This window comes from Tauraco erythrolophus, chromosome 1 (assembly GCF_009769465.1).
Source record: "Tauraco erythrolophus isolate bTauEry1 chromosome 1, bTauEry1.pri, whole genome shotgun sequence".
In the NCBI taxonomy this organism is placed as follows: Eukaryota; Metazoa; Chordata; class Aves; order Musophagiformes; family Musophagidae; genus Tauraco; species Tauraco erythrolophus.
In genome coordinates this window covers 114,668,625-114,690,194 of record NC_141465.1, presented here as the reverse complement: position 1 = coordinate 114,690,194, position 21,570 = coordinate 114,668,625, and the positions used below count along the sequence as shown (strand labels likewise).

Here is a 21,570-nt window from a genome sequence, read left to right as displayed (position 1 = left end):
TGGATACAGTTATGTTCATACTCAGGACCTCAAAAATGGTGTCAGAATGGAAGAAATCACAAACCCAGATATCCTTATGGGAGTCAGTGACCTGTGATAATGAAATATGCTTAAGTTGGTTAGTTAGTGACCTCAGAAGGGGTAAGGGAGAGACATCATCTATCTGTATTTATATGAAGGACAAAGGACACAGACAAAATGCTTTGAACTAAACAAAACAAATAGTGGATTAGAACAAAAACTACAAAAGAAAGTATCAATGTTGACAGTTACTATGAAAAAAATGATTTAAAAAGTCATTTCTCAAGTCATCTAAAACCAGATTCAGTTGTTCTCAATAATGAATAATACCTTGGGCCAGGAATACCTTTGCAATGGCTTCCTAAAAGGGTCAAGATAATTTCTGTCTGCCTGGAAGTCTGTGCTAACAACATTACATGAATTCATTAAGTGAATGACAAATCAAAAGCTAAACTAAAGGCAACATGATGTTTCATAACAACATTTTCCGTTCCATGAATAAAATGACTCTTCCATTTTCTTACCTGAATTGCTCTAAGGTGTGAACGGAGACCTGCATTTTATTTTTCTGTGTTCTCATCCCTCACAAAAGCAAACAGCTCTTAAATCTAGGCAACAAACATCTGGCTTTACACATTCAAATGAGGTGCATCAAAACAAACAGAATAATTCAAAGCTGACCACAAGGTCCCACTGGCTCATTTGCTCAAGTAATTAAAAAAAGATGAGCTTCACCACCAATTAACCTACTGAGCACTAATTAGCATTAATGAGGATTTTCAGTACTTCGCATAGCTTGACCCAGAACGTCCTCCCGAGTCCACTAATTGGCTGGTGGCAAAAGCAGGGCTCACAAAGAAAGGAAGGTTAAAGTGGATGCAGGTGTCTCTGAAAATTGGATCTTCCCTGAGAAAACACATACACAGACCAGGTAAAAAAAAAAAAAAAAAAAAAAAAATTCAGACCCCCATTCTCTTACAAAATCTGAACTCTTCAGAAATGAGTTTGTGTTTCATTATGGTTTACTAGAGCAGATAGAAAGCACAGACACAGCAAATCGGTAAAGACACTCAGTTCCCATAGGTTTTAACTTGCTGCCCTTATGGATTGCTCAGAGTCCAGTCAGATACACACATATGAAATGATTTGGTTTTGTTTCTGCTTTTCCACTTTCTAGAAGGAACAACTGAACTACTCGTGAAGCTTTACCAGGGCTGCTAAAAATGACACAAATAAAACGCAGCAGCACATATCCCAGCTGCTATCCTTCTGCCTTAAAAACACATAGAGAGCCTGTGGCAGAGGCATGGCTCTTCAGTGCAAGATATCCAGCACCCATGGGTAAGCTTGGAGGGCAAGCAAGATATGTACTTCTGTGGGTAAGCCCAGAGGACAAGAAACCATGCAGCTGTTTTTCTTGTCATCTGAATAGCTATGAACCCCCTCGCCCTACTGTCTGCAGATGCAGCATCACTGTTTCTTCTATTCTACAGTGCTGCTGCAGCATTTAGCGACACATAAATCATTGTACAGCTTGGTTTAAACCAGAAAACCCTCCAAAGCTTAGGCTGAAATTCTGCCCTTAGCTCCACAGCCTCCCTCCTACCTATAGGAGGTAGGCATTTTCAAATGGAGCAGCAGATAAACTCTTGTTCAGCCTCTCTTTCCACTGTCATACGTTGCTGCCGAGAAGCCCTGGCTGACCTGCATTCCTCTCCTGTGGGACGAAACGTCTTGCAGCATGTTGTCCTCATGCTGCCACAGCAGGGAGAGAGGGAGAGAGGGAAGAAGTTTTTGCAAAACATCCAGTGTGGCTAAACACAATGGAAAAGATCAGGAAGTTTCTGGCCCTGTCAACCTTAGCTGCGGATTAGATTTAGATTTTTTTTTTTTTGGACTTTAGAATTAAAACATAATAATTGATTTCTTCTGTACATTCCAAACAGTAACTTTCATGTAAGTTTGCTGTTTCTTTGTTGACATATTTGTCACCAAAAGTTGCATCAACACAAAATACAAAAAGCAAGAAAAAAGGTCTGAAACAGACTTCTCCAGCTCTGATCAATCCTAACCACCAAGCCATTTACAAGTAGATTGTTGATTTTCATTTCAGTCTCCTGGTTCTCAAACTCCATTAAGTTTCTTCTAAAGAAGAACCAGAGGTTTGAGCACTATGACTTCTCCCCAGGTGTGACCTGGCAAAGGGGACTCATGGATCCCTCTCCAGCTGCTAGGACACACCAAGTGCTCCTGAGGACTTATTCACAAGTTCCATCTCTCATGTTTCATGCAGCGTAACACTGCTTAAAGGCTTACAGCATCAGTCATGGTCCTGGTGGACAAAGAGCGAGTACAAATCCAGAGTCTGTGGCCATGCCTTTGTAACTGGCCAGAGGAGACCTATTTTTCTTCCTCGGATACTCCCAGCTGGCTGAGTGCACTCCCCCAGCACAGCCGCAGGCCTCCATTCAACTTGTTTTCTTTTAGTTTAGACTCAAGTGCTTTACTGGAATTCACATAAAGGAGTTAAGTGTTTTGCAGTGGGCAGAGAGATGACAACTAACACAGACTTGGTGTAAGGAGAACGTAAAAATGACATTCTTACAGATTAGGAATTCAAAATTAAAGCATGCAAATCATCTCAAATGCAAGTCACAGTAATGCTGAGGGTTCGGCAAAAGTCTCTGTGCTCAAATACTCAAAATAACCCAGGGCTGTGGAATAAAGGCCTGACTGGCTGAGTGAGCAAATATACCTCCATCCTCTGGGCTTTGGAGACATCGCAGAGGGGAATCACCCTCCTACAGAACAGCAAAAGTAGCAAGTATAGTCTTCTGCTGGTTTCTCTCTTTCAGTCCACAAAGGGGAGATGTTATTTTTGGTTATCTAGCATTGGATTGCAGGAATGTTTTACTATGAGGTCAATCAGAGTAGGAGGTCTTTTTAATTTAAAAGGCAAACAGGCATTACTGATAATGAAGCTGCAGTGTAATCAAAGGAAATCTCCGGAGCATTTCACAAGAAAGTGTCTGAGGCATATAAACAGTAAAACAAAAATCAGCATTTTCTTTGCAGAGTCAGCGTCTACGCACACTGCTCATTAATCACTCAGGATCCAGCTGAAACAAAGACACATCCAAATCCATGCTCCTTTTGCATTTTTCTGTAAATACTCAGCAAGCCATCAACCAAAACCCAGACCATGGCTAAAAGACCAAAGGGTCAGCAGGCACAAACCAGAGGGAACTGACAGAAGCGTGCCCTGTGCCATTTGCAGGCTGAGAACTGCAAGAAGTTACCTATCAGAGGTGACTCCTGCACCAAGACAACCAGGCTTCAAGGAGTTCCAAGTCCTTGCTGAGGGTTCAGCAACAGTCGAGTCCCCAGGGAAGCCAGTGGCCTCATGCCCTGCCGTGGCAGAACATCTCCAGGTCTTGTTAATGCAGCAGCTCCCTTCCAGCTGCTTCCCAAGTACATGTCAGTCACAGACGAGAAACTCCCTTTCCCTAGATAGGGGGCAACTATTTAAGGAACTTTCCCTCTTTATGAGTTATGTTTGATGTTATCTAGCCAAATGTTTGTCTGTTAAGCAAACGTATCTGGATGCGTGGCCCTGCAAGACCAGCTTGGAGCATACTTAAAGCAACCATGTAGTGGCAAGCTCTCCAAGCCTGCAACACCTGGTACCAAGCTCAGCTCAGATGGCTGCAAGTTGTTTATCCTACCTGGATGTGAAAAGGTTACAAGTGTCACACAACTTCAGCAGCAGCTCCATGGATGTCTTCTGTGGTGACTGACAGCTAAAGTGGTTCCTGCCCTTACCAGTCGGTTGGAGAACCTGACAGCGCTCCCCACATCATCCCACTTCCTTCAGCTCATTTATCATGAGTTGAGCTGATCAAACTGAGGAGACAGGGAAAAGATGGGCCCATATGACCACAGATGGTAGGGAATGGTCTGGGAAACTCTTAAGCCAGCCCTGCAGCCACATCAACAAAACCCCACACATCCATGACCCTTGGGCAACGTCTTGGAGAAACACTTGTTGTTAGAGCCTGGTAGTGTTCTACTTAACCAGAACAGCAGCTTTCCTTTCCCATTACATCTCAGAGGTTTGAGTGCAGGACCCCAGCATGAAGGAGAGCCTGCAGCAGCAGACCCCACGTCAGGTACATGTAGATCTACCCATGTTGCCAGTGTCTACCTTGTGCCAGTGGCAGAACCACCCTGCAACAGCAGACAGAGGCCAAGGTGTGTCACCAGCCTCAGCCAGCCCCTGTGTGCTGCACCTTGACTGTGTGCCAAATTCTGAGACCAAATTCTCCATTCTAAGCCCATAGTCTTCTTCAAGTTGGTCCTTAAAGCTGTATGGCTAAAAGCAGGACAAAGCTTTTCCTTTGGGTCACAAGCAAGGATGATTTACATTTTCTTTTGTCATTAAAAATGTCCTAAGGCAGAAATGCCAAACTTCCTTTGACTCCTAAAATCACTTCGACAATCCATTCTAGCCTTCATTTTTGAGGCTGTTATTCCTAAACTTCTTTCCAAGTCTACTTCTTTGAATGGAAGTATATTGGGTTTTCATGGCAAGGTTTTGGTAGCAGGGAGGGCTACAGGGGTGGCTTCTCTAAGAAGCTGCTAGAAGCTTCTCCTATGCCAGACACAGCTAACGCCAGCCGGCTCCGAGACAGAAGGAGAGTGATAGAGCAGCTTTGGTAGCCACCTGGCATCCAGCCAGGGTCAATCCACCACAAGAAGACAGTATTACCAAGCACCTTTTAAAAACACCATCTAAAAAAAGCAGACATTAAACATCACATGCCTCTCTGAGAAACAACAACCCTAAGAAAATAATGAATGAGATCTCTCTGTGCTTAGAGTGCCTTCCATTTCTAAGCACTGCAAACATTAAACGTGTGTTTATGCATTTCATTACTGGGGGTGGGGGCAGGCATCACTTCCAGCTGTCTCAAAGCCAACTAACTTAACACAAAGTTGAAGCTGCCCACTTTTGCCTTCAGCCTTTCCAAAATGTGGGAATTGACTCAATTTAAACGTCTGAGAAGCAAAAAAGGCTAAGTGCGGCTTGCTGCTTTTTGGCTATCCTCTTGATATCAGTGCTGTTTACTTCTTGTCCCTAAGTGCCTCACTTCGCACTTACTGTAGTGGGTGCTTGGTCATATCCTCTACAGATAAGGTGGCAATACAGTTGTAATTATAACATTCTTTTCCTTCTCATTTTTTCAGAAGCAGTCACCTTGGAGGTTGAAGTTTTCCATGCTTGGTCTCTATGTAAAGGTGTGGTTTTTGGTTTTGTTTTCTTTTTTTTTTTTTTTTTTTTTAAATTCCAACCTTTCTGGTTTAAAAAAGTCCACTTCCATACTTTGACTAAAGTTAAAATGATTTGTGTGTTCTAAAACACTAAACTCCTCCTATCGTTTTTTTCCTTCCTTTTCTCTAGGGGAAAAAAAAGTTAAAGAACAGCTCAGGGCAACAACAAAAACTGATGAACTTTGAAAGTCTCTGGATACAACTTAGAACAAAGCCCAGGACATTTGGTTGATCTGCAAAAAACCAAATTGCTTTCAGTTAAGCTTTTAAGAATTTTGTAATTGTCCACTAAATATTTAATATCTAGTACAGCTTCTATTTTCTGGTCCTTGCTACACGTAACTCAGTACTCTATTCTTTGCCACAAGTCAGAGGCGTGACTGCAGGCTGTCCTGCCTCTCTTCCAAGACAGGGTGAGCCAGTGGAGGAGCAGATTGGAGGCAGACTGCTGAAGCCATTAGACTGGAATAGTTGTTATGGAGCAGTTCTCCTGCTGTGCAGCCCGGAGGGAAGATTTCTTCTTCTCTCCCCTGTGGAGATCCCCAGTGCCCAACCTAGTAACACTCAGGATTAGGCATCAGAGAGGTTGGCCCCTTAATCAGTTTTAACCCTCATCTTGTTATGTTCTCTTTTTTCTAATCTTTCCTTCCAATTTACAGCTTCATTTTGCCCTTTGTGCTGATACTGTACCTCTGTCAACTTTGACTTCGGTAGCAGATCTGATCACAGCTCTAAATCCTTGTCCAGGTCACGAGGTTTTAACCCTATTTGTGCACTGGATCTCCCTCAAGGTTACATGATAGGCACTATCAGGATGTGAAATAATTAATTGCACCGAAGAAGGGGCATGTCAGCTCCAACTGGTTTGACCCAGCAGCTGGGCACTTGGGTCCCCAGTGCCAGTGGGAACATAAGTCTCCCCTTCATCCCTCTGGCCAGCTTCTGAAACCCTCTCTACTCTCTCCTCCTTCCCATCTCTTCCCCATGGCCTCCCCACTACTCAACTCAGAGCAGAATCAAACCTAGTAATTTCAGGTGCCTCACACATAGGGGTTAGAAATGCCGGAAATTAACAGTACATATTGAAATGAGAAAGTAATGTGATGATTCCTTACTGTATGGGACAGGAGGGAGAAAGAATGGGACAAGTGTAAAATAAAACAAAATTATGCATTTTCCACCTACCATACACAAATGTTTACCATATGGAATCAAAGAATTTAAAAAAACCCACTGATATAATTTTATGTGCTTTTTGCTAGTAAAAAGAGTCTAATATCTTTTTACTAGAAAAGCTGCAAGGAAAAATCGTAAATATGCCAGTCACTTTGTTGTGTATGCTGGTGGAGAAATCTCGCCTTTGCTTCCCAGAAATGTGTGAAGAACATCTGGAAAAACTGATAAAAAGACTCTGAAACCTCAAAAACCAAAATACACCTCTCCCCTCTTCAACCTCATTTTATGCTCAGCTGCAGTGGATGGGCCGGATTCAGATCACAGTCATGCGTATCCTGAGTAAATATACTGAAGTCAACATATTCATGAAATGAGACTTCGGCTCCAAATATCCAATGCTGTTTAACCAGTTGAAAACACAAGACTGAGTTTGTTTCAAATAAGATTCATTGTACCTGCTGATGTGAAGGGGCCTTACTGGCACAATTTCCCTATTCAAGTAGATGTAACTTGAAATGCATCAATAAAGAGACAAAGTACTTTGAAACATAATGAGCCCATGCCTCGTTCCTCTTGATCTTAATGAAAAAGCTTGCTTCTTCCTCAGGAACCATGAGATCAGGTCCGCAGCTCACTCATAGGTTTGTTAAGAGAAAAGTTAAGTCTGTTTTATCATTTCAGCTTCTGCCGGCATAAGGCTGAGGGCTCTGTCCTCCGCAGCTCTTGGCTCTGTTCACAGCCACAAGCCTGAGTCAGGTTTTCCCATGTTCTCCACTTGCTCCTCCCCAGGGACCTGTGCAGTGGTCAAGTCTCCACGGGTAGCTGTGTCAGCTCACTGATTACCCACCGGGTCACGCAGCTATTGACATGAGATAGGCATCTGCCCTCATCCACCAAATAAAATCCAGGCTAGGATAAATAAGACAGCTCGCTCTCAGGGTGAGAGCTAGTCATGCCTGTTTCACTAAAGCAACAGTTAGATTCGGTGAGGAGCACTTAAATGAAAGAGAATCTCCACCAGTGTGTCTCCTTGTTGAGGGCAGGCACTGGAGAGACTGTGGGGAACTGAGGTTTTTAGGTACACTGAAAAACATATCTGATTTATGAAATGGACATCATAGAATCATAGAATGGTTAGGGTTGGAAGGGACCTTAAAGACCATCTAGTTCCAAACCCCCTGCCATCAGCAGGGACACCCTGAACTATACCAGGTTGCCCAAAGCCTCATCCAACCTGGCCTTGAACACTTCCAGGAACGGGACATCCACAACTTCTCTGGGCAACCTGTTCCAGTGGCTCACCACACTCATGGTGAAGAATTTTTTCCTTATATCTAATCGAAATCTGCCCTCTTTCAGTTTAAAGCCATTGTCTCTTGTCCTGTCACTACACGCCCTTGCTAAAAGCCCCTCTCCAGCTTTCCTGTAGGCCCCTTTAAGTACTGGAAGGCTGCAATAAGATCACTCCGGAGCCTTCTCTTCTCCAGGCTGAACAACCCCAACTCTCTCAGCCTGTGAGAATGAACTTTCTCAGCCTGAGAGGAATGAAAGAGGTGGTCAGCTATCATCAGCAGGTGTCTGAAAGCAGCAAGAGTAAAAAGGCATACTGAAAAACGCTGCGCAAAAGCACACCACAGCACTTCCTTGTCTCTTACAGCTGTACCTTGCTACTTCTGTAGTCACTTTCCTTCATCTTTGGGAAGAACAATACACTGCCTCCTAGGTTTCTGAATAATTCGAATAAATTCTTCCCAATACTTCAGTGATGAGACACTTTTCTCCAACACCCCAAACAGGCTCCTTCAGCTCCTTGTAAAGTACGTAAATCGTGAAAGCTACATTGTTCTTCAGTATCAAATAATCTTCTAAACCCAGCCACCAACCGATTAAAAACGGAGGAGAAAAACAACCAAAAAGCTACTTTCAAAGGGAGTGCTCTGGCAATTCTGAGACAGAGAAACCCTCTGAAACAGGAAATCTTCTGTCACAAAGAGGGTGCTGCACAGCTTTGCTCACTCTCCATTAGTTGGCCAGTGGAGCAATAAAGTGACATGGGTTTCCAAAGTAAAGTTTGCTTTGGTCCCTAATCAGGCTTGACTTTACCTGAAATCCTCCTGACTTCAATGACAGCTTGGATGGAGTGAAACGTGAATGAGGACTTGAAGATTTGGCTCTTTATGAGCCAAGATTTAGTTGTAAACTTATTTAAAGACATAAAAATCTCTGCAGCTGAACTCAATGCCACTTTTGAACACAAACTCGTAGAAAACCTGTTTGTTTTCTTTGTGTAAATCTTACATGCTAACATGATTAGGTCTGCTGAGCAGGTGTCTCCACATGTCCATGTTTGCTTTGGCACACAAGCTGCCCCTCTCACCTCTCCAAATTCATGTAAGTTTAGTGTTAAATCCTGCCTTTTGTTACATGAGAGTTCCAGGGAGCCTCTCTCCCTTCCCGCACCAAGGCTTGCTCACGTCCCAGATGGGCTGGAGTCCAGGGTGCCAGGCTGGGGAGAGCAGGCGCAGGTACTCATCTTCCACAAGCAAGCAGGCGATCACGGCATGAGATCCATCACCAGCCCCTTTCTGCACGCTCCCTCGTCTGCTTCTCAAGCTATTTCTGGAATGGCCAGTTTTCCAGATACTTGTTTCCCCCGATGAAATCTCCTGCTTCTGGAATCAACTGATTTTGTGATCATTGTGGCTTCTATGAAAAGTAAGTTTTTAGCTGTCCAGATGAGAGATACAGAGAAATGAGAACATGACCCTTTACATCTCAAAACAATATACTACACTTGATATAAACTCCAAGCATCATTCTAATGTAATTTGCAAGGTTTTTGGGACCCAGCTGCAGTGCTCAGGGTGCTGACACTCTTCCTTGCGCAGACCAGACACTCCCTGATTTATCACTTGCCTTGCTGTTAGCTCTCTGCCACTGGTAAGGCAAAAATCTGCACCTGCTTTTTTAGATCAATACAAGCAAGTCCAGTTTTAGAAACTGCTCAAAGGGACTAAGATTGAGAAGGATGTAAAGAGCACTAGTGAAGACATTTTTTATTAACATGGAAAAACGTGTTTAGCTAAAGAACAGTTGGCATGGTGAAGACTCTCTAAGACAGGATATGTGTATTTACCTATCAAGTAGCACGTGAAAATCTCCCAAGACTCCTTTCCCAAGTGCAGTGACGACCCATGTGCTATCCTGCTCTCGTTTTACAGAAATTCAGCTGAGCCACGGTAAAGGGTTGGCATCCTGTTGTGCAAGCCTAGATGCACTCACAGCTTTCTAGGTTTTGTGAATCTCTTTCTCTTTAGCAGATTAATCTTAAACACGCAGATCTTGCACCTCATTTTCTGTCTAAAGTCTAGGCAATGATGAAAGCAATTAGCTCCCTAAATCCTTCTTTTATCTGTAATTAGGTGTGATTTTTTTCGTTTGTTTGTTTGCAGAAAACACTGAACGAAAATAGCATCCACTGTGTGGGCCAGGAAAATAGACTCTGATTATAGCCAGCTTATAGGGCAGCGCACACACCTCAGCACTCGCTTCCATCCCCTTCAAGGGAATTTTTAAAAAATAAAGAACATGAACACCAGAGAGGCTGTAATGGCAGAAAGTTCCCACTCTGCTGCTTTCCCACCCTCACCCTTCCCTTTGGACAAGCACACGATTTCTAGCAGGTGTGAAAGAGCCAGGAGACAAACAAAAGAGATAAAAGGCAGAACAACTCTGAAGAGCACTCAGGAGGCCACATCACAAGCACAGCACACCAGCTCCTAGCAGGCAGAGGCACTCTACCATTATCTAGTTCACAGATGGACCACCCAGAAAATCTGGGAGCAATTAGGAAAGAGAACAAACAAATGCATGGAAAGGAGGGGGAGGGAGAATGGGAAGGAGGGCCAGAAGGGATTCCTTACATCATCTCCATGCAAGCGTTTCGAGAATGAAGTGAAGCTATATGGAGGAGGAATGCAGATGAAAGAGTTTGCAGTGAGAATGCAATAAAATAAAAGGCTATGAAAACATGTAGCGTATGAATGAATTACAACATGGCCATTAAATTTATAGAAAGTCAGGACAGTGTGTAAACAGAGAAGAAATTCATCAAGTTCTTGGAGACACAGACTCGCACATATAAACAGATCAAACTCCATGTCTCTCACTACGAACAGTACGTCAACCCGCCTTGCAACCCAGAGATGCATCAGGCAAGTGCTGACTCACTCTTCTCTCCAGCTGTCAATAACTGCCACTAAATACTGGCAGGAAAACACAAATGCTACAAACTAACACCAGTGCAACCCATTCATGGATGAGAACCACAGCAACAGCCAAGAGGCTCATCCTACCAGAGTCGTGTGCCTGGGAACAACCAGTTTTCTGCTGCCTTGGATTCCTCTTGCCTGGCGTCTAATCAGTCAGCACCTCACACCACTGTTACACCCTTCTTGCTCGTGAGGCTGGCCTGATTTTGGTACCAAGTGCTTTAGCGCCAAACTGACTTCAAGGTGACTGCTCAAGCCCTCTAAAAACAACAGCCGTTTTTAATTAAACGCCTGATTTCGGGCATTTTTGTTGGTTTTAACTATGGTTGCCTTCGTTGACCAGTGCTCCAAAGTTTGTGTTTTCTTTTAAAATGATTTGATCTACAGTTTGTGACTTTTGCAATTTATGAACTGTGCTTTGTAGGATCCAAAAGTCACAGCAAAAAAAAATGACTCAAAATAAAAACTGAACATACCAAGTGTTTTGAAGTGATCTAAATCAATAACACTGTGTTTACTTTGTCTTAGCCTCTGAGAAGCAAACTCTGGTCACCAAGGACATCTTATAAACACATTAAAGTTCAAACAAGCATTTTTTAAAGCTTTTCAGTTTACTATAATCATGGTAAACTCACTCCCTGATAATTTTCCCTAAAAATAGTGCTTATTAACTCTCATGTTCGATTGAAAAAAATCTACTATCTGCTCGTCTTAGCGGCAGCTACAATATGGCAATTAGTTTACCTTAGAATAGACATGAAAGGCTCAAAGGATGACCCTGCCCCAGAAGAACAAAATCTTTTAAAAGCCCCATTCCACTCAGTTTGCTAGTTTATAAGGTTTGCTAAAATCCAGTTTAATGATCATGTAGTTTCTTAGCAAGTCATGTGGTGCCATATTGTGTAAGAAACAGAAGAGTTAGTTCTAAAACCTTTTTGAACTTGGGGAGCTTTTTCCGACCAGCTGATGCAGAACCACATTCTGAGATGGTAAATGAAACTGTTGAATGCAAAAGCCTCACTATGATTTTCTTTAGCTTCTTTCAGAAGAGACAAAAGTTCCCACACAACACATACTCCCCCCCTTACAATGAAAGATTCAATAATAGCAATATGTTCAAGTCCATATGGTGTGGATATAAGGGAGAAGCACAAGGAGAAACTGAGAACTCTGAAAGCAGGGGCCTGTAAGCTACAGTGGAAAAAAGCAAAAGCATAAATAACCCCTTAAAGTGAGACTGAATGAAGTTATAGGGCACACTGGATTAGGAAGTTCTCCTTTTAGCTACAGTGCAACTCTCTTCATATCCTGAGTTGCAGACAGTTCCCTCCCCTAACATAGTTATCAGATTTTTTTTTTTTTTTTTTTGGACTACATACAACAACCTCCTTTCAAAAACAGTCGGTCCAGTGGCCAGGTAATGGCACTAAATGTCACTAGGCAGGAGACTGAGTGGCAGTTTCCAATACAGCCTCATGGCAATAATGCAGGAGAAATGAAAGTGGAAGGGCTGATTTTGATGGGGGCAACAGACATACACGAAAAAGAACAGCAGTGAATTAATAATACAGGAGAGAAGCCTTCTTACACTGTCTGGAATCAGATTTGAATGGTGAATGAGAAACAGGGAAGGGAGAGGACATGAGGGGTCTGTTTTAAACATCAGCATAGACTTGCCCCACCTCTTTCCATTACTATCACGAAGCATGGCTTTTCCCAGCGCTCTCGTCTTCATCTCCAACTCCTGAACTTGTTCCAGCAAAGTTTTATGGTAGGTATGCTTGGCCCTGTACCACAAGGAAAAGACAAACAGAAAAACAAAACAAAGTCACATGTACATTTGTTTTGCAACAAACTCCCAATTTTACTTCTCACATGAGAGGTGCGGGGCCTTCCTTGAAGGATTTGGGAAATACGGCACCGCGTATGCATGTCCATCCAGGTTCACAATACCTGGAAAACAGTACGTAAGAAATGAGAAGTCAGAAGGACTTCAAATTCAGCAGAGTTCAGCTGCTTCAACACAACGCTCAAAATCTAACCAAGCAGCAAAGCTGCGGGGTACGGAGACCTGACACTGCTGCTGTGGGACTGCTCCAGACCCGGGCGTTCAGACAAAAGAATTGGGATTCATTGAATATTCATGGCAGTAGAACATGATTCCACTCTGTCTTTTGAGCTATACGTGGCACTGCTCTGAAAACCTGAGGAGAGTCTCAGATAATAATTGCCATTCAAGCCTCTTTATTTTCATTTATCAGTTTCACATGACTTAGAAAGCCACTTCTCTCCCCGCTGAGCTTTCAAAGTGACAGTAACAAGACTGACTGTGTCTTATTTTCTCGGCTTGGGAATTCAAAGAGCAATCCACGTACCACACATGCAATCAAAATTTGGAGAGTAATACTCCCCATGAAGAGACTTGGGCCTTTTTTCCCCAGTTTTACCTACTGCTCCAGTGCTATTATACCTAAATTACATTGATATTAGGGAGAGAATCTAATCCCCTCTGTCTTGACATGTACAAAGCAATAATACAAAACGCAGGAATCTTTCTCCAATGGGCAGTTTTTGATCAGCTTCCTCTTTTGTGCCACTTAAAGGAGGACAAGTGTCCCATGAGATAATACTGATTTGCATGTGACTGCACAGTAAGCTTGAAAACAAGATGGAGCCAAGTCGTCTGAGACACCACTTGTTTCATTGCATTAGAATAATATTCTTCAACTCTAGATCTAGTAGCAATTTCTTTAAAAGTTTCATAAAAATCTTACATGCTATAATCTTTAACCAATGATGTAAAACAATGGCAAACTCCTAGCAGAAAAATAACTGGTGTATGTATAATTAAAATACAATGAAGACGCATTTATTTTTAAAAGGCATGATTCTTATTACTCCTTATATTAGCAATAAGAAACAAAGACCACAAAATCTTTGCTGATACTATTTTAGATGATAGTGCCTTATATTAATACTAAGTTATCCAAGTCCTCTAGACTTTGTGTTGCTGAACGAGGCCCCATATGTCTCAAAATGAGAAGCCAAAATGAAAGCTACTTTTCAAAACACATCTACATTTAAGAGGGCGGGAAAAAAAGAGAACAACAAAAGATGCAGCATAGCAAGATCCAGAGGTAAAGAGTATCAGGATGTACTTAGGGGAGCACCCTATTAAAACAAACTGCCAAAGGTGTATGATTTGCAAGGGAACACCAATGTACATTTGGACTCGATGATCCTGAAGTTCTCTTCCAACCAGATGATTCTATGATTCTACTATGACAGAAAAAAATCAGTAGCAAGGATATTTTTAAAACACATAATAACGTTTCAAGAATGTGAGATTATCAATAGCTGCAAATAAATTAATTAGAATCAAACTCCTATAACTAGTTAGGCTAATGATTAGACTGGTCTCCTCTTTGAGGAAGGGAAACTATAGCAATTAAATTGAGAAAGCTTTGAGCTATTAATTTTCATAATCTTTACAGTTGACTTCGCTATCACACTCTTTAATTTGAGAAAATACATTGAAATTTTGAGCCTGAATTCATCTCTTACCTTTTATAGAGGCCGTACCTACTATTGCAAACTTGAAGACTGAGCATGTTTGGACCTTTTGAAATCCTTTATAACCAGTCTTCCCACAGACGAGAACACAGACACCTACAAGTTGCTCAGTCCCTCCCAAGGTAGCATGTTTATCTTGCCGTACACCGTAAGAGATGAGACATGTTTTTCTTTTCCCTTACAGTGAATACTGAATTCAAAATTTAACAGAATAGAGCCTGAGCAACAGAATAAAATTAGCACAGCACCAGGAGGCACCGATATTTTACAGTATGGAAAAAATACTGTTGCCTTGAAGTTGGGGGTACTGAAGTATTTTATAAGTGGTGTGAAGTGTTGAAATATATGGGCTCTGCTGTGGCTGGGTATCCATAAAGCAACAGTAAACCCACAGGTTTGTGGGTTTAATTGTTATGAATTGAGTCACTCTCACTTGGAAGCAAGAGCATCCATGGAAGAGTCAGTAATTAAGTATTTATAAAAAGGGCCTGAGCTAACGTATTCATGTATTTCTCCAAAAATAAATACTAAAATACGGTATTACAATTGCCTCAGAGCCTGGGCTTGCTCTCATCAAAAGTCTGCAAACATTCCGTGGACTGTTGGCAACAGGATTGGGTAATTTATGATTTTTTCACACTGGCACATTATTAACTTTTGATACACAAAAATACAGGTAGAAATCTTAGCTTTTACCTTGTACTTTACAAGTGGCCCTGGATGCATGATCAGCCCTCGACAAATTATGAGCGCTTGTGTTCAATGTTCCTGTTCAGTCGAAATTTGAGGCATTGCATAAAGACAAACTCACCTTTCCCTCACATACTGGGATATTAAGATCACAGATCATAACAATGAGTAAGAAGTTATCTTTATATTTTGAGTGGCCCTTCCCCTTCCAAGCCAGGGAAGGGCATAGCTTCACTTCTCTGCCCTAGGAGGATATTTAGGGGGTTCAGGAGGCCAGAACCTGCCAGGGAGAAGCATGGTTACATTCACAAACTCTTCTCAAATGTGATGACACCTCTACCTGAGCTCATTATCCTTAACACCACTTTAGGTGTCTTGTGCTCCAGGGACTGCAAACGCATGCAAGGGAAGAGCTCCTCTATCCTATTTACACTGCCGGAGCTGGCAAGCACAGCATGCTCTTCCTCCATGGTAAAAAAAACCCAACAAACGTACACAAGATTATGGTAATGATTGGAAAGCTCAGGAAATTTCTCACTGTAACACTAGGTATTGAGACATCGGTTATTAATAAATTCTTGCCCTCTTGCCTAATTTTGCTGGAATACACACTGTGTTTTTATGATTCCCACGTAGCTTTGTGGCTTAGCTATTTCAAGACTTCCTAGCACCAGTGACACGTATTTTAGTGACATTCGCCAACTGTGAGGAAGCGCTCACCTTATAAAGCTCCCTTCATTTCAATGGTAGCACAACTGGAATTTTAAGGCAAAAAGCAAATCCAAACCAAGCGCTTGAACTCAGGGTAGCAGACCAAAGTTAACAATGTGGTATTGCAGCCAAGTATTAATAATAAGTTTACTTCTCTTTTTAAAGAGAGTTTTCCATATTTCCTTGATTCAGTTAAAAAGAAAAAAAAAAAAACACCAAAAAAGCCCGGAGCTGCAGAGAACATGGGAGATAAGAGGTGTGTTGACAACTGTAGCCTGTGTAACAAAGGGAACATGTAAAATTAGCTCTTGCTTCCAGCGTTACAAGTTTTGATAGCGGATGTAGCACAGCAGTTTGGAAACAAAGATTTGTACAGGTTTGAAATACACTTTCCTATCCCTTTTAACCTTCTTCCGGACAAAAACTCTGTACTGTATTTATGGTTTTCTGGCAGTATTTCGTACTGAAATCAGACATGTACCTTTTGGGTCACATGGATGCTCTTTCTGCAGACATACGCTTCATGTCCAAAAGAAACTGAAAGGGAAAAATTCCGCGACCATGAGAAGTCGGAGCTGCTGGAATTTTATGGCCAAAATCAGATTCTGCTGAATTACAGACAGCAATGTGGTGTAACCACTACAGTGGAAATGTGCCGGCTGATTTCCAAAGGCCTTGGGCTCAAGTTTTGAATGGCAAGCCTCTTGGAAAGGAAACAGACCTTTACTCCTTCCATATGGCAGTGCTGATAGCTGTGTCATTTCATTTATCCTAGTTAAATGTTAATGGTGTTAATTTTTCAGTGATGGGTTAAAAAAAAAAGAGAAGTCCTGCTTGGAGAACAGATGTTTTGCTTAATGTTGATACGAGCCTCCTGTTTAAAAACTGTTGGGAAAGTATCCAGTGTATCAATCATACACGTTTGTCTTGAGAGCTTCACAATCTCTGTACATTCTTGGTCTGAACCACTGAAAGGATTATGTTGCTGAGATTTCTCTAAGAAATACTAAAGAACCGGCTGAGTCAGTATCAGAGTTTTAAATAACTAATAGCTGAGGATGAGCCTGCCTTGGTCTGGCCTGTTTTACAATTCTTGAGTCATTTTTGCCAAAAAACTGATAAAAATAGAGGACAACTTCGGGGCATTTAATTATCATGAAAACATTTCAAAAACTAAAGCATAATCTCAGATACTTAAATATATATTTGATCCTTGATGCTGTAAACAGTTCAGCTCCTATTTAGCTTTTATCACAAAAGTAGTCCCACTGACTTCTGAGCAGGTAATTTTAAATAATGCCTGACACAGGAGCAGAGCCCGTTATAGTAAACAAATTTTAAGATTTTTGGCCTCAACTTTAGAGTTTTAAAATCATTTTCAATTGGAGAATTTTAATGAGTGTAACAAAAACCCTCTAGTGTGCTAGATTATTAAATTATAGTTTGTCCTTAACAGAAATTTTACATTATGATTCCTAGTTTTAAATTTATCAGCGTAGCTCATGAAAATTAAGCTGTGAAAGAAAATAGGAAAACATTTAAGTACTTACTGATTGGTAGATTTGCCTACTACCAGTTTAATTTAGCTGTGCTATCAACCTCATAGGAAGAAAAAAAAAAAAGAGATTTTCAGATATATGCATATGACCTGATTTATCCTTTTATGCTAGTGTTTGAAACGTGCCTGTATTTGGGAAGCTTTCTGCCTCTTTCAGTATTTCCTGCGTTTCTCTGTAAAGTAGACTGGTGGACCTGAAAGTATTAGTTTTATGGCTGGACTTGATCTTACAAGCCTTTTCCAACCTAAATGATTCTATGATTTTAAGAATCTTCCTTGGCTGATTGACAGCTCATTCCTGGAACAAAGTGTTACGATGCTTTCATTACAACCCTTTGTGACAAGTGACAAGCTAACCTATATTCTCTCTTCACTCCAGCTAGGATCTGCCTTTTTACCTCAGATTTGGAATGTCCTGGGTCCTCCTTGCATAAGGTTGTTACATATCCATGTAATAAAACCTTCTTGGTTGTAACACAGTTTTCCAAAGGAAAGGATGAAAGCTTTGGTGTTCAAGACATTTAAAAGCAAGCTAAACAAACCACCAGGAATTTTAAATGAGAACAATACCTCTGCATTTCAAATTGCAATGGTAGAGAAGGTAAGTTGCTTCTCTTTAAATTGCTTGCCTTTCACAATGCTTTGAAATCACAGAGTTTCACGAGAAGGGGATTACACAGGTTTGTATTTCGCAAGGGTTGTTCCTCCTCTCTGGGCAGCAAGAGAATTAAGACTTTATTTCAGCCATAGAGTGCAGAGTATTCCTCCTCTCTCAGTCAAATCTTGGAAGACCCACTGTCGAAGGAGAACCTAAAGAGCAGCTGGCAATGAATGGAAGCTTACTGGGTATGGATTACAGTGTCTCATTTTTCCTTTCTACCTAACCTTAGTCAAATTGAACAAATTATCTGCTCCTTTTTAGGAACAGGAAGTCTCTGATGTCTGATTTAAATTTCCCTTTAACTAAAGGGCAGACTGTAAGATGACACAACTTCATTACTCAGACAAGGCTGTCTCCTTCAGATTCAGGACTAACTATTCATTCTCTCACATTTCTATTTACATTGGTAGGTGAGAAATGCCTCCCACTTCACTTGGCTTAGAGGTCTTCCAAAGGAGTACCATCATTTTGCACTCACTGAAAGGCTTTGTAGTTCTTTGCAGAACAATACTGGACTGGACGTGTGCATACAGAATAATTCCCACAACATCAAGAGGACTAGTTTGGGACTTACGCTGTCCATGCCACATCTTTAACAAGGCACGCAGTGGGCACAAGAAACAAGCCAAACCAGAAGTATCCACATCTTAACACCATTCCAGCCTGTGAAGAAAATAAACAAAGCATGAGTATTTTCAAGTCATCACACGTTAAGTGGTTGTTTACAAGGAAAATGTAAGGTGATGGCATCAAGCAGGTACTGCATCCATGGTCTAGGTGATATTGATACTTCACAGTGGTGGGAAATCTCAACTCTTAACAGAAGTTAGGCCTATAATTAATAAACAGCAATGGCATTTCTTATTGTGATCACTCCTTATGACCTCAAACTCCTTAGAAATTCTCAAAAAAAAAAATAATCAAGAGATTTGACCAAATCCTCCACCAATTTTAATTTGTGGATCCAGGCAGATACATTTTCACTCATGAAGAGCAGCACCATAAGTATATTTAGCTTGCACTTTTGACTATCTTTTCTACTCTTTGCTTACTTTCTTTCTACCCACTGTTCCAGATCTCCGAACAGCAAACTGACATGAAAAAAAATACATTTCTCACTAAAATGTTTCAGTTGTATTCCACTTAAATACAGTACTTCCTGTTCAAACTACTGCTGCCTGAAACCCAGGGTGGGAAAGATTCACTCCTGTCCCGCAAATGGCTTTTTTTACAAACAAAGAGCTCAAAGTTTATATTTGCGTTTTTCTCATTGTTGTAATGCTTGAAGAAAAAGCTCGGTAGGATTTGAGAAGGAAGATATCTGGAAACTCTGCAAGACCCAGTATACACACATAGTTATGGAACAAAGTTGAAATATAGCACTATTTACAGAAATGCTATTTTAGGTCATTAGAATCTTATACAGATAAGTTAATGGAGAGTAAGGCCTGGGCTTGCTACATGGAAGACTTGAGACAACCTCACCATCTCTTGCACGTACACACACGCACACTTCCCATCAGAATCATTTAAATTCTCTAATACATTAGCAACAGAAAATACTTTATTTTTGTAATGACTCGTGTGCAGCACACAACTAAAACGGGCTGAAAGGCGTCAACGGCATTTCCAGTGGCTAGCCACATTCTGCTCTCTTGCCAGTTATGGACGCTGCCATATCCCTTTCCCAAAACCTTTACTTCTCAATACGTTGTATGCCACATGTAACACGCATGCACGTATCTCCCGATGTTCAGGTGTGATGTTGCCGAAGGCAGGGAGGTCTATACCCATGGCACCGAACTACAGCAGCTGTCTCACCAGCGTAACACAGGCTCGGCTGTGCCTCGCTGTTGTGGCACGGAGAGCAGCAGCCTGCAACGCTGAAGCATCAGGGTATTTTAAACAAAAATAAAGTTGAGCTACAGAACATGGAACCAAACAAAACACCTACTAGCGTTTGAAACACATTGTGAGAAGACAAAATTCTTTTTATACCCTTTGTAAGACAAACATGGTTGATCACAACAGAAGGAGCTTCCACCACTCACTACAGTAAAGCTTTAAAGCTGAGAAAAGCCATCACATTGCTTCGCCAGGACATCCACCTGTAGCACCCACCGTCTTCTCCCAGTGTTGATCTCTGTTTAAAGTTGTCCACCTCACACCTCAGTAACGCTTAGCAGCAACTTGCCCTTGGATTGCCAAGTCACAAGTACTTCCAAAAGTGTTTTTCACTTTTGAATGTTAAATCCTCTGCGCTGTCACTGGACTGACAGATCAGTGGCAAATCTTGTACCGAAACCAAGAGCAAGCTAGACTGTGCTAAAACATTTACAGACACTTAACCACCCACACAGACGGTAAGCAAACACATTCCAGTCCCAGAATCAGCTCTCAGTTATTTGCGAGCCCTCATGCCTACTTTTGCATGAGAATCCCAGAAGTGTATGGGCAGTTTTGATCTATGAGTATTTAAGGAAAAGGATGTGCAGGAATAAGGGGAATCTTAACTTTATTGTTAGCTAAAGAGCTGAACTGTAATAACACAGTGGCAAAACATAACGAGATTTATCCTCATGTTTGGCTTTTCTTTGGCTGTGACCCTGCAAATGCTAGCAGTTTAATCACATCAGCGTTTCCACTGAGAGCCCTTCCATTGCCTGTGCAAATAAAGGCTAAAAAAGGGCCATAGTATTCTAGATGCATTTTATGCTATTTTTGCTTCAAATATTTTATGTTCCACTTTTGGCTTTTCTACCTGAAAGTAACTCGACACCCTTTGAAAGCACAGAACAATCCGAGTACGTGTCCAGCAGAAGTTTAAATGCTATTATGGTGTTATAAACATTGACAACTCAATCAATGGCTATGAATTTGGACAGCTCATGGGTTAAGCTCAACATCAAAAAACCTCAAGCTAAACTTTTTGCCTGCAATTATGCATTTTACTCAAGTATTATTCTGTCCACAAACTGCACCATAACAGTAAAATTATTCATCTCATTTGAACCCTGTCAGACACTCGCTTGACTACTGACAAGCCTTTTTCCACACAATCTGCTTCAAGATTCTACTCCACTTCGGAACTCATCTGGAAGGTTTCTTCCCTGCTCATCTCTAGTTTCCTCCTGGAGTTGTATGACTGCTATGCTGCATGACAGTGAACCAGCTTGTCTTGCACGCACAGCTCTGCCTCTGAGCTCTGCCTCCTCTCTGGCAAGGTTACACCATCTGCTCACAGGACCGGAGCTCCTCAGCAGAAGATTCACTGGAAACCACCTAAGATGTTCTGGACACATCCAAAGACAGCATTTTTAGGATACTGTCCAACTGGTGGGATACAGGGCTGATGATCAGAAGCTATAGTAAGAACACCTATATATTGCAACAAAGCCTTCCTCAGGCTTCACAGCTGTTGCTGTCCTCCATTCCAGTTGTTTAGCTATTCATGACAGCAGTGAAGACAGTACTGCAACACATCTTCAGCCAAACACAGCATCTCCATACCCAGTCTCAACGAATAACACCCTTCTGCTATCACTTATCTCCCCCAGATAAGAAAAGCAGAGCTAATA

The 21,570-nt window shown here is 41.6% G+C and overlaps 1 protein-coding gene across 3 annotated transcripts in view; it reads right to left on the bottom strand.

The window, feature by feature from the left end:
* ATP8A2 (ATPase phospholipid transporting 8A2) overlaps nucleotides 1–21,570 on the bottom strand; it is a 350,180-nt gene that overhangs the window by 12,421 nt on the left and 316,189 nt on the right. For all 3 annotated transcript variants that reach the window (XM_086613205.1, XM_086613213.1, XM_086613221.1), the window contains 2 exons: nucleotides 18,567–18,655; nucleotides 12,482–12,586 (listed from right to left, as the gene is read on the bottom strand). In XM_086613205.1, coding sequence (XP_086469331.1) covers nucleotides 12,482–12,586; nucleotides 18,567–18,655 — 194 coding nt within the window. The remainder of the gene's footprint in view (nucleotides 1–12,481; nucleotides 12,587–18,566; nucleotides 18,656–21,570) is intronic.